The sequence below is a fragment of the Gadus chalcogrammus genome, chromosome 4 (genome assembly GCF_026213295.1).
Source record: "Gadus chalcogrammus isolate NIFS_2021 chromosome 4, NIFS_Gcha_1.0, whole genome shotgun sequence".
Classification (NCBI taxonomy): domain Eukaryota; kingdom Metazoa; phylum Chordata; class Actinopteri; order Gadiformes; family Gadidae; genus Gadus; species Gadus chalcogrammus.
This window is the reverse complement of record NC_079415.1, coordinates 34,235,948-34,251,870: the sequence shown is the minus strand read 5'-3', so window position 1 is coordinate 34,251,870 and position 15,923 is coordinate 34,235,948. Positions and strand designations below refer to the sequence as shown.

At 44.6% G+C, this 15,923-nt stretch overlaps 2 protein-coding genes across 2 annotated transcripts; one reads left to right on the top strand and one right to left on the bottom strand.

The window, feature by feature from the left end:
* Positions 1 to 637: 637 nt before the first annotated feature.
* Positions 638 to 14,147, bottom strand: LOC130381032 (uncharacterized). The gene is made up of 4 exons (XM_056588453.1): positions 13,965 to 14,147; positions 12,240 to 13,858; positions 6,562 to 6,675; positions 638 to 2,426 (listed from the first exon to the last, which is right to left on the bottom strand). Exons 2-4 carry the CDS (start codon positions 13,854 to 13,856, stop codon positions 786 to 788), a joined length of 3,372 nt encoding a protein of 1,123 aa, XP_056444428.1. The 5' UTR covers positions 13,857 to 13,858; positions 13,965 to 14,147; the 3' UTR covers positions 638 to 785.
* LOC130381400 (E3 ubiquitin-protein ligase TRIM39-like) lies at positions 6,707 to 9,486 on the top strand. Its single transcript, XM_056589012.1, has 3 exons — positions 6,707 to 6,796; positions 7,151 to 7,370; positions 7,475 to 9,486. The coding sequence occupies exon 3, from the start codon at positions 7,477 to 7,479 to the stop codon at positions 9,085 to 9,087; it is 1,611 nt and encodes a 536-aa protein (XP_056444987.1). The 5' UTR covers positions 6,707 to 6,796; positions 7,151 to 7,370; positions 7,475 to 7,476; the 3' UTR covers positions 9,088 to 9,486.
* Positions 14,148 to 15,923: the final 1,776 nt, after the last annotated feature.

Below are 15,923 nucleotides of genomic sequence, written 5' to 3'. Positions count from 1 at the left end.
GGACACTTGTTTTGAGCTGTTGGTACGCCCAGGTGCTGCCAATCAGGTGCCTGACTGGGCAACTTCAAGCTGGTGTTCTGCAAAACCAAGTTGCGGCATTATTTGGAGTGAGCCCTGGTACCCTCTCCAAACTGGAGGCTAAGATCCATATAACGGGGGACGTCTCGTCTGGAGAAGGAGAGAGGAGTGATGACAAGTGTGGCAACCCTGATCGGCAGCGGCTGAGTTGTTCAAAGGAGACTCTCAAACTAGGGTTGCGGGTCAGCGACCCCCCCACAGTACTCACACACATGGAGAGAATCTTGACGTGTAGTAAATGTACGTTTTGTCTTACACATGTTGGGTTGTTGTATGGTGGACATTAAGAGTCATTGACTCATCAGCTGTTTTTCCATTTTTATTAACATCAGAAAAGTATTTTTACATTTGATTATGTTGTCATTTATGATTCTGAGGTATAAACTAACAATAATGTTGAGATGATTATGAAATACATATCAATCCTGAAACCATGCTATAAATGACTGCAACCGTTAACAATTGTATCGCAGTAAACCTTTAAAGACTGGAGAAAACAGACAATGAAGAATATAATTTTATATAATTATTTAGAATGGGTTATCATTTATAATAGTCAGGGTTCACTTCCTAATGAATTACTTCTTGTTTTATGACAGCAGTAGGATATGAATACAGTTCTCTCAGATCACACATGGTAGATTCTAATTCAGGAAACAACATTAGTTGATTTGGTCGTTTGATTATTTTATTATCAAACAAAGTTCCTAATCTATTTGATTGACAGGTAAGATGATCAGGGGGGCAGAGTTGTTACCTCCATAATCATGGTTGCCTGGGCAGAGGAATGGATAGATAGACTCAGTAAAGCTGCAGCCAGTAGCAGAGTAGATATGAACCCTGGCTTCCACATCATAGAATGAGACCAGACCCTCATCATAATCAACAAACACCCCCACCTTCTGGAGCTCGGCTCTCAGAGGGAGACGGACAGCAGGGTTATCTCTAAATAGCAACCCATCCTTGTAGGAGGAGAGAGTCCAGTAACCCGACTCAGGGGTCGCTATGATCAGATCTTTTCTGTTGATGGACTCTCTGGCCACTCCTACAGTCCATCCAGTCTTGTCTTTAACCTGGACCTCAAAGTAAAATCTCCCTGAGGAGAAGCTCTGCATCGTGAGAACACTTAGAACCTGTGTAAATCTCTTAGGGTTGTCTGGGAGGGCCTTCACTACACCTCCATCATGTACCTGTTTCCCATCCTCAGACAGGATGAGACAGGGATGAGCTGTATCGGGATCCAGAGTCACATCTACTTCATACTGCTGGACCCTCTTCAGTTCAGCATCACTCAGCTTCTTCATCTCCATGTTCAGTGTCTCCTCCAGCTGATCCAGGGATCTCCTCAAGGTCCCTACGTATGACGGAGGACGGACCTCCATGGTCCAGTCCCTGGTGGGTGGAGGATCCTTCAGGGATCTGAAGGCCTGGAGGAAGTGGAGGTGGTCTTCAGTGTGTGACAGCTGGTTCACCTCGAACCATCTATTGGTCAGATCTTCTATTTCCTGCTCCAGCTCTTTGATGAGGTCTTCAGCTTGTTTCTCAGTGGATTTCAGTTTCTCTTTAACCATTTGGTTGAGGACATCTTTGCACTTTTTAATGCAGCGCTTCAGAGCAGTGAGGACCTGCACACCATCGGCTATCTCTCTGTCTGCATCTGCTTTGCTGCGGTTAACTGTGTCTTCAATCTCCTGAATATTATTTAGTCTCTCCTGGATCATCTGCCGGACTTCAGCTTCCATCTCCCCCAGCTGGGCCGTCTTCACTTCATACTCCTCCGTTAGAGGTACAACAGGATGGGACTTGTGGTCTGTCACTGTGCACAACAGACACACACACACCTGTTCAGTCTGGCAGAAGAGCTCCAGAAGTCGGTTGTGTTTCTTACACATCCTGTCTTCCAGACGGTCCATAGGCTCGACCAGCCGATGTTTCTTCAGGACTGTGACTCTCTGATGTGGCTCCAGGTGGGTTTGGCAGAAAGACATAAAACACACTAGGCAGGACTTCACAGCCTTCAGCTGGGTCCCAGTACAAACGTCACAAGAAACATCAGCTGGTCCAAAACAAGGCTGCTCTTTTATTCGTACAGAAGTTCCAAACCGATCAACCATCTCTGATAAGAGGATATTGACACGTACATCGGGTCTTGTGTTGAAAAGCTCGTTGCAAAAGGGGCACTTGTACTTGACTTCTTCATCCCAGTACTGTGTAATACAGGTTCGGCAGAAGTTGTGTCCACATGGTGTGGTAACTGGACTGTTGAACACATCCAGACAGATGGAACATGAAAAGTTCTCTTCAGACCAGGACGTGTTGGCGCAGGCCATTCCTAGACACAGACGACAAGGTTTATGTATTGAGCAATCCCATTATTTTTGTTATTCCTAACTGCAAAAGTGTTTTTAACTTATCTCAAAGTTGTGCTGCTTTACTCACCTTGTTGTTGTTCCTGTCTGTCGGACTATTGAATGCGTGTTATTATCTCCTGAAAGAGAGAACTGCTTACACTTCGGGGTGCTTTAGGTTTCGTTTCCTCAACACGACCTCCTCTCCTAACACCTGGCTCCGCCCCTTCAGCAGGTGAGAGCAGCACTACATTCATTCACTGTGTCGGCCTCTTCAAATGCGTTGATGTGTTTTCTCTTCTTTCTGGAGTTAAGAGAGAGCCAAAGATCAGTTACTGTGCATGTTTTGCATGCACATTACATATATGTAAATACCGGTTTGACTTGTCTCTACTATAGTCTACTACCTGTGCCCTGGCGCATACAAGCAGTAGTCCCATATCAGTGTTGTGAGCGACACTCAGTGGCGGGAGCGGGTATCAGCACAGAGGGGCCACCAGGGACGAGAGGCTCAACGTTTATTTATTTATATATATATGAGAGAGAGAGAGAGAGAGAGAGAGAGAGAGAGAGAGAGAGAGAGAGAGAGAGAGAGAGAGAGAGAGAGAGAGAGAGAGAGAGAGAGAGAGAGCTATTTGTCCATAGTCTTTTTATTATTATTTATTATTTAGTCAGCTTATTTCGAGTATATGAAAAACAGGTTTCCATGATCTTCATTGGGAGGTGTGGAATGGCAGTGCTTGGTGGGGAAATCAGTTGATCCGGTACGTCTAGGGGAGAAAAGGTCATGGAACGAACGCATGCAACGCGTTCGTAGATGAAACTCAACCAAACTGACTCTAAAAACAGCGCCGTGTGCAGCGCAGCAATAGAAATAGTGTTGCATCTTCTGTCATGACAATGGGGCCTAGTAAAACACTATGCTCACAACAACGGGAATTATAGTTGAAAATACCCCTTGTTGTGGCTGAGGCTTTCCTTATTCAAATCGCCATCATATTGGCTCATGTTCATAAAACTCAATTTAATTTCATTTGTGTAGATCTCAACCACGGTTACAAAAGGGTTTAACAGACAATATAGTTTTGACCCGTTTGATGCTAATTCTTCATCAAAAAAAAAAATGGTGCTATCATTTGTGAGATAAGATCTAATCCAGCGAAGAGCGGAACCTTTGATGCCAACATCGTGTTTGAGACGAGGTGGCACTGAGGTCGATCATCACCAGCATGTAGCTTTGATTTAGTTACTATTTAACAAATGATAATAATAATAATAATAATCCTTAGGATTTAAGCTGCGTCACACGCTCTAAGAAGGGCTGAACTGAGGTCAATGAGACAAAGGGAAATATACAAAGTGGGTACAAAACTAAATCTGTGGAATCCAAGCAAGTATGAAAGATATCGAAAATCAGTTTCAATATGCAATAAGATCAAAATATGATGAATTCTTTAAATGTTTGAACAATGGTTAAAGGTAAAAAAAATGAAAGATTTGTGTAGACTGAAGTTTGAATTCTCACAGGAATTGCATTGACTTCCATTATAAAATATAATAAAGAGATATTAAATTAAATATTTTAAAAAGTATAAAAGTAAGTCTTGATGTGAAAAATCATCTGAGGAAATTGGTTCCTAAATGTGTACAAAAAATAAAGCACTCAACACCTGATTTCCATGCTCTCCTCTCCCCTGAAATGCAAACCAACACCTTTCTATTTGGCTGAGGTCAAAACGTTTTTTTGCATACGTTCAGAAAATGTAGTTCTTACCTGACACAACTTAGTACAATTTTTGAGAAGTGGATCGATAGAGATTTTCCAATTTTGGTTGACGGCGTGATCATGTAACAAAAAAACATTAAATAAATGCAGCATTGTAGTGAATTCCCATACCCTTACATACGTTAAGTGGCTTGTTGAATATTTCTGCCAGTCCGTTAGAGGCTGGAATGTACAGGGCTGACTTAAAATGTTTTACAAAACTATAGATCCATTAAAGAACAGGTAATTTCCATTGCTTGGTGTTTTTTTGGCAAATTTCTGTACTTTTGGCATATTTGACAGCTATTCAAATGACTGACTAACTGAATCTAGGCTGGTGGTGTATTGTGGTTTAAATGCTGGCATCGAACGTGGCCTATCAGTGTCCTAAAGGCGTCCGTTGGTAAGTGCCGCTATTAAGCATGCATTCCCAGACACATAGTGGCTGTTTCCCAAAGTGAAGGCTGCAGCCTTGCTAGGACGCGTCCTTGCTAGTCGCGTCCTATGGAGATGAGACTAGAGTGCTAGCTCGAGTGCTTCCTAGCGTTTGTAACGTTCAGACTTTGGAACGACTTGGTAGTGTGGAAGCGCTTCAGCTTCCGCTTTTTGATACTGCGTGTCCGCTTGTAAACACATGTGCGCTTATGAATAAAACATGGCAGCAATCAAGATCAAGCTGATCGATATTTATTTGACTTTTGTCTGTTATGAATGCGGTCATATCTCCTTCGCATGGAGCCTCTTTGGGGAAGTCACAAAAGCTTTGTTGTGGTTGATCGAATTGTCTTTATTAAAAGGAAAATTCATTCAATTTTTATAAAACTAAGTGAAATTGTCTGAGAACTTAATTCATGCATCACATTTACAGTACGGTTGATTACTATTATGCAGGGGGGAAAAGACAAAGAAAGAGATGATAAACGTGTATTAATTTGGATATATTATTTAACTGATCTGATTCATTCATTCATATATGCCTACAATCTACCAGTGCTTTGAACACATAAGTATATCATATAAAATACAATTATATACGTTCCTTAAAAATTACAAACATTGCAAATGATCGGTTGTGCATTAATTTTACAACATTGGATAGTGGCACTATCCCTTCCACCGGTAAACATATGTTTGTGCGCCACCCTGGCGCACAAAAGCCTCCGTTTGCTGGGCTGACCCTAAAAAAAACGATTCAACACAAACATAAATAGGTATACATAAATAATGTAATCTTGTGAGCGAGTAAATTGACATTGGTGACAGTGGTGTTTAACACCAGCTACGTCCATGCAAAATATAGCAACGTATCATTAAGTTGCAAAAACGTTTGAAAAGTGGCACAGGTCTTTAGGCTTGATTATTTGCATTAACATGATGAATCTATAAAAGCAAATACGGCACAAAATATTCTGAAAACTAATATAACTTCACTTCATTTGAACGTGTACTGCTCTGCCATTTTCAAGAACCCGCCCAGTGAACGCAGAGGATTGTGGGTAGTTTTGGCTCGTCTAGGATGCAGCGATGCATCCTTGAAAAATCTCGGAATTCTCAAAAACGAAGGACCCGAAAGGGGGGCGTATTTCGAGTGTCCTCAACATTGGAACAGTGCTTGTCGGCGTTCGATGACGTAGCGTCCTTAAAAGGGCGGCCGTTGAGTATGCTTCCTTGACATTGGGAAACAGCCAGTGTGTCTCTCTCTATTTACCGGATACTGTCATTTTGGAGCAACTAACAAATAATATTGTGCCACAAGCAAGTTTCAAAAGTGTCAATGACACCTGTTGACAATGTCTATTTTTAAAACGTATTAATTCTGTGCAGTGCAAATCTCCCGTGAATAAATATTAAGGAGGACCACAATGATTTCAAGCCTATATTGTGTCACTAGACAAAGTATCGACAAAAATGTATGCAATAATTTAACATTAATAAGTTTGAGATAGAACTTACAGTAGGCTTACCCAAATTGTGTGCTTGTGAAATAGGCCTTCCGTCCTCCGTCTCTAGATTTGTGTTCCCAAAAGACTACGGTGGTCATGTGAGTCCGCAGACTGGGCGAGCGGCGCACGCCACTGGTTGAATGTGCACTGCTCAATGGTTTAATGATGGCTTCAGGTTGAAGACGGCGTGTAGTGGGGCCCTAGCTTTAGACGGGGCCCCACACTGAGGTACCTGGGCAGGAAGAGACTGCCTGTTTCATTCTGTGTTGTTTTTATTCATGCATGTATGTTTGTTTTGGCAGGCGTCACCACGGTGTGCACACACACACACACACACACACACACACACACACACACACACACACACACACACACACACACACACACACACACACGTGGCTCCACTTAGCCCCTGAGCAGCGAGTACACTGTGGCAACCCCGCTCCAACTGGGGGGGGTCGAACCACGCCAGCACCGGGGGCAGCGCCCTCCCCGCGGACAGGTAGTCCGAGGGAGGTATGTGCCGTTCAGCGCGGCGGCGCTGGAGCGCGCATCAAGCGCACCTGGACAATCACGGACATTGGGATTACCCGGGGGAGGGAGACGGCAGAGGGCGCCGAGCACGCACCAGACGAGGAGGACAGCCGAGTTGGAGAGACACGGTAGGGGGAGATCGCACAAACCCATACTAACGCTAATACGCTTCCCCCCAGGACTGAGTGGTAGAAGACGGGAGCGATAGAGACGCCGACCTCGCAGCCGGACCAGACACGGAGACTGCCCTTTTTTCCCCATAAGAGGAAGAACTTATGTTGACTTTTGTTTTACCTTTGTTCCCACGTGAGGTACACGATTTAAAATCGCTGACCCGCAGCCCTTGTTTGAGCGTCTCCTTTAAAAAGTATTCAGGGAAGCCCCGGAAACCCGGATAGATCAAAACCGAGGATCCCAGTTGCAAATAACCACAGAATCACCACAATGTCTCTCATTCTGCACCGGCTCTCTCTTAACTCCAGAAAGAAGAGAACACACATCAACGCATTTGAAGAGGCCGACACAGTGAATGAATGCAGTGCTGCACTCACGCACCGAAGGGGCGGAGCCAGGTGTTAGAGGAGGGGAGAGGACGTCATGTTGAGGAAACGAAACCTAACGCACCCCGACGTGTAAGCAGTTCTCTCTTTTAAGAGATAATAACACGCATTAAATAGTCCGACAGACAGAAACAACAACAAGGTGAGTAAAGCAGCACAACTTTGAGATAAGTTAACATGTTTGCAGTTAGGAATAACACAAATAATGGGATTGCTCAATCCATAAACCTTGTCGTCTGTGTCTAGGAATGGCCCGTGCCAACGCTTCCTGGTCTGAAGAGAACTTTTCATGTTCCATCTGTCTAGATGTGTTCAACAGTCCAGTTTCCACACCATGTGGACACAACTTCTGCAGAACCTGTATTGCAAAGTTCTGGGATGAACAAGTCAAGTACAAATGTCCCGTGTGCAACAAGCTTTTCGACACAAGACCTGATCTACAGGTCAATATCCTCTTATCAGAGATGGTTGATCGATTTGGAACGTCCGTACAAGTAAAAGAGCAGCCTTGTGTTGAACCAGCTGACGTTCCCTGTGACGTCTGTACTGGGACCCAGCTGAAGGCCGTGAAGTCCTGCCTAGTGTGTCTTATCTCTTACTGCCAAACCCACCTGGAGCCACATCAGAGAGTCGCAGTCCTGAAGAAACATCGGCTGGTCGAGCCTATGGACCGTCTGGAAGACAGGATGTGTAAGAAACACGACCGACTTCTGGAGCTCTTCTGCCAGACTGAACAGGTGTGTGTCTGTCAGTTCTGCACAGAGACAGACCACAAGTCCCATCCTGTTGTACCTCTAAAGGAGGAATATGAAGTGAAGACGGCCCAGCTGGGGAAGATAGAGGCTGAAGTTCCGCAGATGATCCAGGAGAGAAAACAAAAGATTAAAGAGATCAAAGGCACAGTTGAACTGAGCAACAAAGACGCAGACAGAGAGATAGCTGATGGTGGACATGTGTTCACTGCTCTGATAGGCTGCGTCGAAAAGTGCCGGGATGAATTCAACAAAACGGTGAAAGAGAAACTGAAATCCACAGTGAAACGAACTGAACACCTCATCAAAGAGCTGGAGCAGGAAATAGAATATCTGACCAATAGAAGCTCAGAGGTGAAGCAGCTCTCACACACTGAAGACCACCTCCACTTCCTCCAGGCCTTCAGATCCCTGAAGGATCCTCCACCCACCAGGGACTGGACCACGCTGGAGGTCCGTCCTCCGTCATACGTAGGGACCTTGAGGAGATCCCTGGATCAGCTGGAGGAGACACTGAACATGGAGATGGAGAAGCTGCCTGATGATGCTGAACTGAAGAGGGTCCAGCAGTATGAAGTAGATGTGACTCTGGATCCTGATACAGCTCACCCCCAGCTCATCCTCTCTGAGGATGGGAAACAAGTACATGATGGAGGTGTAGTGAAGGCCCTCCCAGACAACCCTAAGAGATTTACAAAAAATATACGTGTTCTCACGAGGCAGAGCTTCTCAGGGAGTTTTTACTTTGAGGTCCAGGTTAAAGACAAGACTGCATGGTGGTTAGGAGTGGCCAGAGAGTCCATCAACAGAAAAGATTGGATCATAGCGACCCCTGAGACGGGTTACTGGACTCTATTCTTCAACAAGGATGAGTTGGAATTTAGAGATAACCCTGCTGTCCATCTCCCTCTGAGAGCCGAGCTCCAGAAGGTGGGGGTGTTTGTTGATTATGATGAGGGTCTGGTCTCCTTCTATGATGTGGAAGCCAGGGTTCATATCTACTCTGCTACTGGCTGCAGCTTTACTGAGCCTCTCTATCCAATCCTCTATGATGGTGATATAAACTCTGCCCCCCTGATCATCTCACCTGTCAATCAAACAGACTAAGACCTTTGTTTGATAGTTAAATAATCAAACGACCAAAACAACTAATGTTGTTTCCTGAATTAGAATCTCTACCATGTGAGATCTGAGAGAACTGTATTCATATCTTACTGCTGTCATATAACAAGGAGTAATTCAGTAGGAAGTGAACCCTGACTATTATAAATGATAACCCATTCTAAATTATTAGATAACATTATATTCTTCATTGTCTGTTTTCTCCAGTCTTTTAAGGTTTACTGCTATACAATTGTTAATGGTTGCAGTCATGTGTAGCATGGTTTCAGGATTGATGTGTATTTCATAATCATCTAAACATTACTGTTAGTTTATACTTCGGAATCATAAATGACAACATAATCAAATGTAAAAATACTTTTCTGATGTTAATAAAAATGGAAAAACAGCTGATGAGGCAATGACTTTTAATGTCCACCATACAACAACCCAACGTGTGTAAGACAAAGACCACAGTTACTACATTTCAAGACTCCATGTGTGTGAGTACCCTGACTTTGTCTTTTAAGCTCTCCTCTCCTCTCCTCTCCTCTCCTCTCCCCTCCCCTCTCCCCTCTCTCCCCTCTCTCCTCTCCTCTCCCCTCCCCTCCCCTCCCCTCTCTTCTCTCCTCTCCTCTCCTCTCCATCCTCTCCTCTCCTCTCCTCTCCCCTCCCCTCCTCTCCTCTCCTTCCTCTGTCTTCTCTTCCTCTCTCCTATCCCTGCTCTCCTTTCTAGCTCATCCAGGATTGTGTTAAGTATTGTCTTGCATGAACACACATAGTGTGTAATGTACTACAATAAGGAGCACATTCCTAGAGGAGCTAGTTTAGTTTAGTTGTATTTATTTGTCACATACACAATTGTACAGGGCAATGCGTAATGAAATTCTTATGTACCAGTCCGGCTGTAATTAAACTAAATACAGTGCAAGGTGTGTGTGTGTGTGTGTGTGTGTGTGTGTGTGTGTGTGTGTGTGTGTGTGTGTGTGTGTGTGTGTGTGTGTGTGTGTGTGTGTGTGTGTGTGTGTGTGTGTGTGTGTGTGTGTGTGTCCATATTCCATACGCTACATCCAATCAGAATGCACCACATCCCCCTGAGTTCTCTGTCCTGCAACCCACATGCTCCGCCTCCTCTCCACCGTCTCTTCCTTATAAGGATTGACTTGATTCTTGAACTGGAATGATGTGGAGCTGCACAGCTCCTTCACAACGGACCGCCGCAGATCCGGATCATCCTCCTCCTCTCATGATATATGTGAATACTTTTAGATGATAATCTAAAAGTATTGGTGGTCTAACGGTTAAGTGGCTCGACCGATAATTTGAGGATTGTAGGTTCTACTCCCGCCTAAGACGACGTTGAGGTGCCCTTGAGCAAGGCACCTGCACCCCTGGGCGCCGTACTCTGTGGCTGTACGCTCCGAGTGTGGTACTAGTAATAGTAGCACCTGGATGGGTTAAATGCAGGGAAGGAATTTCCCCAAGGGCATTAATAAAGTTTTAATTATTACTATTATTACGAGTGTGAGCGCCATTGCACCACAGTGATCCACTAGAGCTGGACTCCCCCAGTGGGAGGAGAGCAGAGGTAAGAGAGAGGAGAGGAGGAGGAGGAGAAGAGAGGAGAGGATGGAGGACAGGAGAGGGAAGCTGACAAGACAAAGTCTCGGCACTCAGACACATGGGGAGAATCTTTTAGATTCTGTGCATGGACCCCATTAAACGAAATTCAAACCATTGCCATTCAATTGGGATACTTTCTTCGACTACAGAAGGGGTGTACGCAGATAGTACAGTGCACCCTCTCCTTATGTATGTGTCAAAACAACAAATGCTTCCAAGGGTAATTGTAGTGTATTAAGTAATATACATCTGCCTAAAGAAGCTATTTTGTGTGAAGATGCCACTTGTACGAGAGTAGAGCATGAGACCTCTGTTCCATGTATGACAATGTGGTGTCGGCCCTGTATGATGGTGGTAAACCTTTTCATAAACATGACACACAGAACAAGAAGTCTAACAGTGGACCCGGCTGGAATGAGCATGTAGCGATGGATCATACTGAGGCTTGTGAAGCTTATAAACTCTGGATCATGCCTAGAAAACCTCAGCAAGGATCTGAGCTTGAGCATTAAATGCTTGCCAATGCCAGATCCAAGTATGCTGTGCGTTTCATATCCATAAATGAGCAATACATCTTATACCGTTGGAAAGCCTGTTTAGCTCCCTTTCAAATGGCGCCCCATTGTAAGGGACAGGCATTTGTAGGATGAGCAGCAGCGCTGAGTATGTGGGTTGCGCCAATGAAAAATATGCAAAATCTTTTCTGCCATTGCCAAACAGGTTATTGTGCGGTTGCTATTGACACTTGTTTTGAGCTGTTGGTACGCCCAGGTGCTGCCAATCAGGTGCCTGACTGGGCAACTTCAAGCTGGTGTTCTTCAAAACCAAGTTGCGGCATTATTTGGAGTGAGCCCTGGTACCCTCTCCAAACTGGAGGCTAAGATCCATATAACGGGGGACGCCTGGAGAAGGAGAGAGGAGTGATGACAAGTGGGGCAACCCCGATCGGCGGCGGCTGAGTTATTCAAAGGAGACGCTCAAACAAGGGTTGCGGGTCAGCGACCCCCCCCACTGTACTCACACACATGGAGAGAATCTTGACATGTAGTAAATGTACGTTTTGTCTTACACATGTTGGGTTGTTGTATGGTGGACATTAAGAGTCATTGACTCATCAGCTGTTTTTCCATTTTTTATTAACATCAGAAAAGTATTTTTACATTTGAGTATGTTGTCATTTATGATTCTGAAGTATAAACTAACAATAATGTTGAGATGATTATGAAATACATATCAATCCTGAAACCATGCTATAAATGACTGCAACCATTAACAATTGTATAGCAGTAAACCTTAAAAGACTGAAGAAAACAGACAATGAAGAATACAATGTTATCTAATAATTTAGAATGGGTTATCATTTATAATAGTCTGGGTTCACTTCCTACTGAATTACTCCTTGTTATATGACAGCAGTAAGATATGAATACAGTTCTCTCAGATCTCACATGGTAGAGATTCTAATTCATCAAACAACATTAGTTGTTTTGGTCGTTTGATTATTTTATTATCAAACAAAGGTCCTAGTCTGTTTGATTGACAGGTGAGATGATCAGGGGGGCAGAGTTTCTACCTTCATTATCACAGGACCATGGGCAGAGGATTGGATAGAGAGGCTCAGTAAAGGTGCAGCCAGTAGCAGAGTAGATATGAACCCTGGCTTCCACATCATAGAAGGAGACCAGACCCTCATCATAATCAACAAACACCCCCACCTTCTGGAGCTCAGCTCTCTGAGGGAGACGGACAGCAGGGTTATCTCTAAATACCAACCTATCCTTGTAGGAGAAGAGAGCCCAGTAACCATTCTCAGGGGTCACTATGATCTGATCTTTTCTGTCTATGGACTCTCTGGCCACTCCTAACCACCACGCAGTATTGTCTTTAACCTGGACCTCAAAGTAAAATCTCCCTGAGGAGAAGCTCTGCCTCGTGAGAACACGTATCTTTTTTGTAAATCTCTTAGGGTTGTCTGGGAGTTTATTCCACACCTCTCCATCATGTACTTGTTTCCCATCCTCAGACAGGATGAGACAGGGATGAGCTGTATCAGGATCCAGAGTCACATCTACTTCATACTTCTGGACCCTCTTCAGTTCAGCATCATCAGGCAGCTTCTTCATCTCCATGTTCAGGGTCTCCTCCAGCTGATCCAGGGATCTCCTCAAGGTCCCTACGTATGACGGAGGACAGACCTCCACCGTGGTCCAGTCCCTGGTGGGTGGAGGATCCTTCAGGGATCTGAAGGTCTGGAGGAAGTGGAGGTGGTCTTCAGTGTGTGAGAGCTGCTTCACCTCTGAGCTTCTATTGGTCAGATCTTCTATTTCCTGCTGCAGCTCTTTGATGAGGTCTTCAGCTTGTTTCTCTGTGGATTTCAGTCTCTCTTTAACCATACGGTTGAGGTCATCCTGGCACTTTTCAATGCAGCGCTTCAGAGCAGTGAGGATGTGCACATCATCGGCTATCTCTCTGTCTGCGTCTGCTTTGCTGCGGTTAACTGTGTCTTTAATCCCCTGAATATTATTTAGTCTCTCCTGGATCATCTGCTGGACTTCAGCCTCTATCTTCCCCAGCTGGGCCATCTTCACTTCATATTCCTCCTTTAGAGGTACAACAGGATGGTTCTTGTGGTCTGTCTCTTTGCAGAACTGACACACAGACACCTGATCAGTCCGGCAGAAGAGCTCCAGTAGTTGATTGTGTTTCTTACACATCCTGTCTTCCAGACGGTCCATAGGCTCGACCGGCCGATGTTTCTTCAGGACTGTGACTCTCTGATGTGGCTCCAGGTGGGTTTGGCAGAAAGACATAAGACACACTAGGCAGGACTTCACGGCCTTCAGCTGGGTCCCAGTACAGACGTCACAGGGAACTTCTCCGGGTTTAACACAGAGCTGATCTTTTACTCGTATGGATGTTTGAAACTGAGCGGCCAGCTCTGATAAGAGGATATTAATCTGTAAATCAGGTCTTGTGTTGAAAGCCTTGTTGCAAAGAGGACATTTGAACTCGACTTGTTCATCCCAGTATCTTGTAATACAGGTTCTGCAGAAGTTGTGTCCACATGGTGTGGAAACTGGACTGTTGAACACATCCAGACAGATGGAACATGAAAAGTTCTCTTCAGACCCGGAAGTGTTAGCAGAGGCCATTCCTAGACACAGACGACAGGGTTTATGTATTGAGCAAGTCCATTCTTTTTTTAATTCCGTAAGGAAGAGAGGTTTTAACTTCTCTGAAAGTTATGCTGCTTTACTCACCTTGTTGTTGTTTCTGTCTGTCAGACTATTTGTTTCAAAATGTGTTTTATTTTCCTCCTGAAAGAGAGAACTGCTTCCACGTCGGATTGACTTGGCTTCTGGGAATGTTACGTTTTGTTTCCTCATCAAGACGTCCTCTCCTCTCCTCCCCTAACACCTTGCTCCTCCCCTAACACCTAGCTCCTCCCCTCCTCCCTTAACACCTGGCTCCTCCCCCTAACACCTGGCTCCTCCCCTAACACCTGGCCCCGCCAGCACGGATACACAGTTCACTGACATTCATGCGCTGTTCTTTCAAATATATTTGAAAACAGAATATAGGACAAAGCACGGACAAAGAGACGGTGCAAACATGACCGGAGACATTGTAGTGATTTAATGGTGATTTGCCGCTGTAACTGGGATTGAGAGCTATTAAAAAAACAATTCACTTGAATTGACTTTCCCCGAGGCTGGTATTTTCTCTCCAGTCTTCATATAAACAACCCTTTCCCTGTGTGTCCAGGTTGTATGTGCTAGTATGGTTTGTGAGTTAATATTGAGTTAACGCTGGTAGTTATATAAGGCTCATCTCTAACCTCATTAAACAGCTGCATCATGAGGCTCAGGGTAGGGCAGACGAACCAGACCAACAAGTTCCCAATTCAGATACAACACAGTCAGTGCCAGCGACAGTAAAAACAAACCTAAATGGTGCTGTGGCAGTTAACAATGTCACATGATAATCGGTGTATTATGGGTAGCTTTTACGTACCAGGGACAAACAGTGTGAAAATCTGAAGTGATGGACAACTGGTTTAATAGTTTAGTTCTATTTGTTATTTAGGCTTATCAAGGTGTGATTGAGCAAAATTATTTTCCACTAATCCAATGCGGTCTTACATCATTTCAATACATGGATTTCTTTATGTTCCTTAGAGCCAACTGAATGGGTGGAGTCCGACGTCTGACGTCTGGCTGACACTCGTTTTCCATTGAGAGGTGGGGCTTGATTGCAGATCAGGTATTCACCGTCTTTGAGGTGGAGCCAGAACATTTGATTGATGTAACCTGATAACCCAGAACTGCAAGTATCAGTGAACGAGTGCAGTAGTATGTGTTTAAAAGAGGGCCATTTGAGGCCACATTTATCTACGTTTTTAAAATGCGATGCATTTCAGTTGAGATTTGGACCGGGATGAATCCACATCACTACCAGGTAACCCACTGCATCACCTTTCATGAAATCAAACAACGAAATACAAGAAAACACTTTATGTGTTTAGTTGCTGTATGATGTCATCAAATAAGGTTCTTTATTTCCCTGTTGTACACACAAACACAACATGAAACCAGTCAGTCAGTCAGTCAGATTTTCTCTCTCTCTCTCTCTCTCTCTCTCTCTCTCTCTCTCTCTCTCTCTCTCTCTCTCTCTCCTCTCTCTCTCGGTCTCTCTGTCTCTGTCTCTCTCTCTCTCTCTCTCTCTCTTTTTTTATAAACGGTTCATAAACAGTTTTAATAAACGGTGACTCAACAGTTCCAGGAATCCTTTGGGTGATTTGAATCCCTCGTCCCTGGTGGCTCGACCGGTAGAGCTGGACAGTTGGTGCCGCGCCCTCAAAGAACCACAGAACGGCCCGCAGTTCAGGGAGGAACTGAATTCATGAATTGATTCAGGACTTTTAACCGATACATCAAGCAGCCATCTTTCCTACATCATTTACAGATCGGTTTCCATTACTTCTATTTGATGTCTCCATCTCCAGGTGGAACACCTGCTGGTTCAGGTATCACTTCTCATTGGATGATAGGTTGACCCGGTCCTTCTGATTGGCTGATATGGTGACCCGGGCCCTTCTGATTGGCTGATAGGGTGACCCGTCCTTCTGATTGGCTGATAGGGTGACCCGGTCCTTTCTGATTTGGCTGATAGGGTGAACCGGTCCTTCTGAATTGGCTGACAGGGTGACCCGGCCTTCT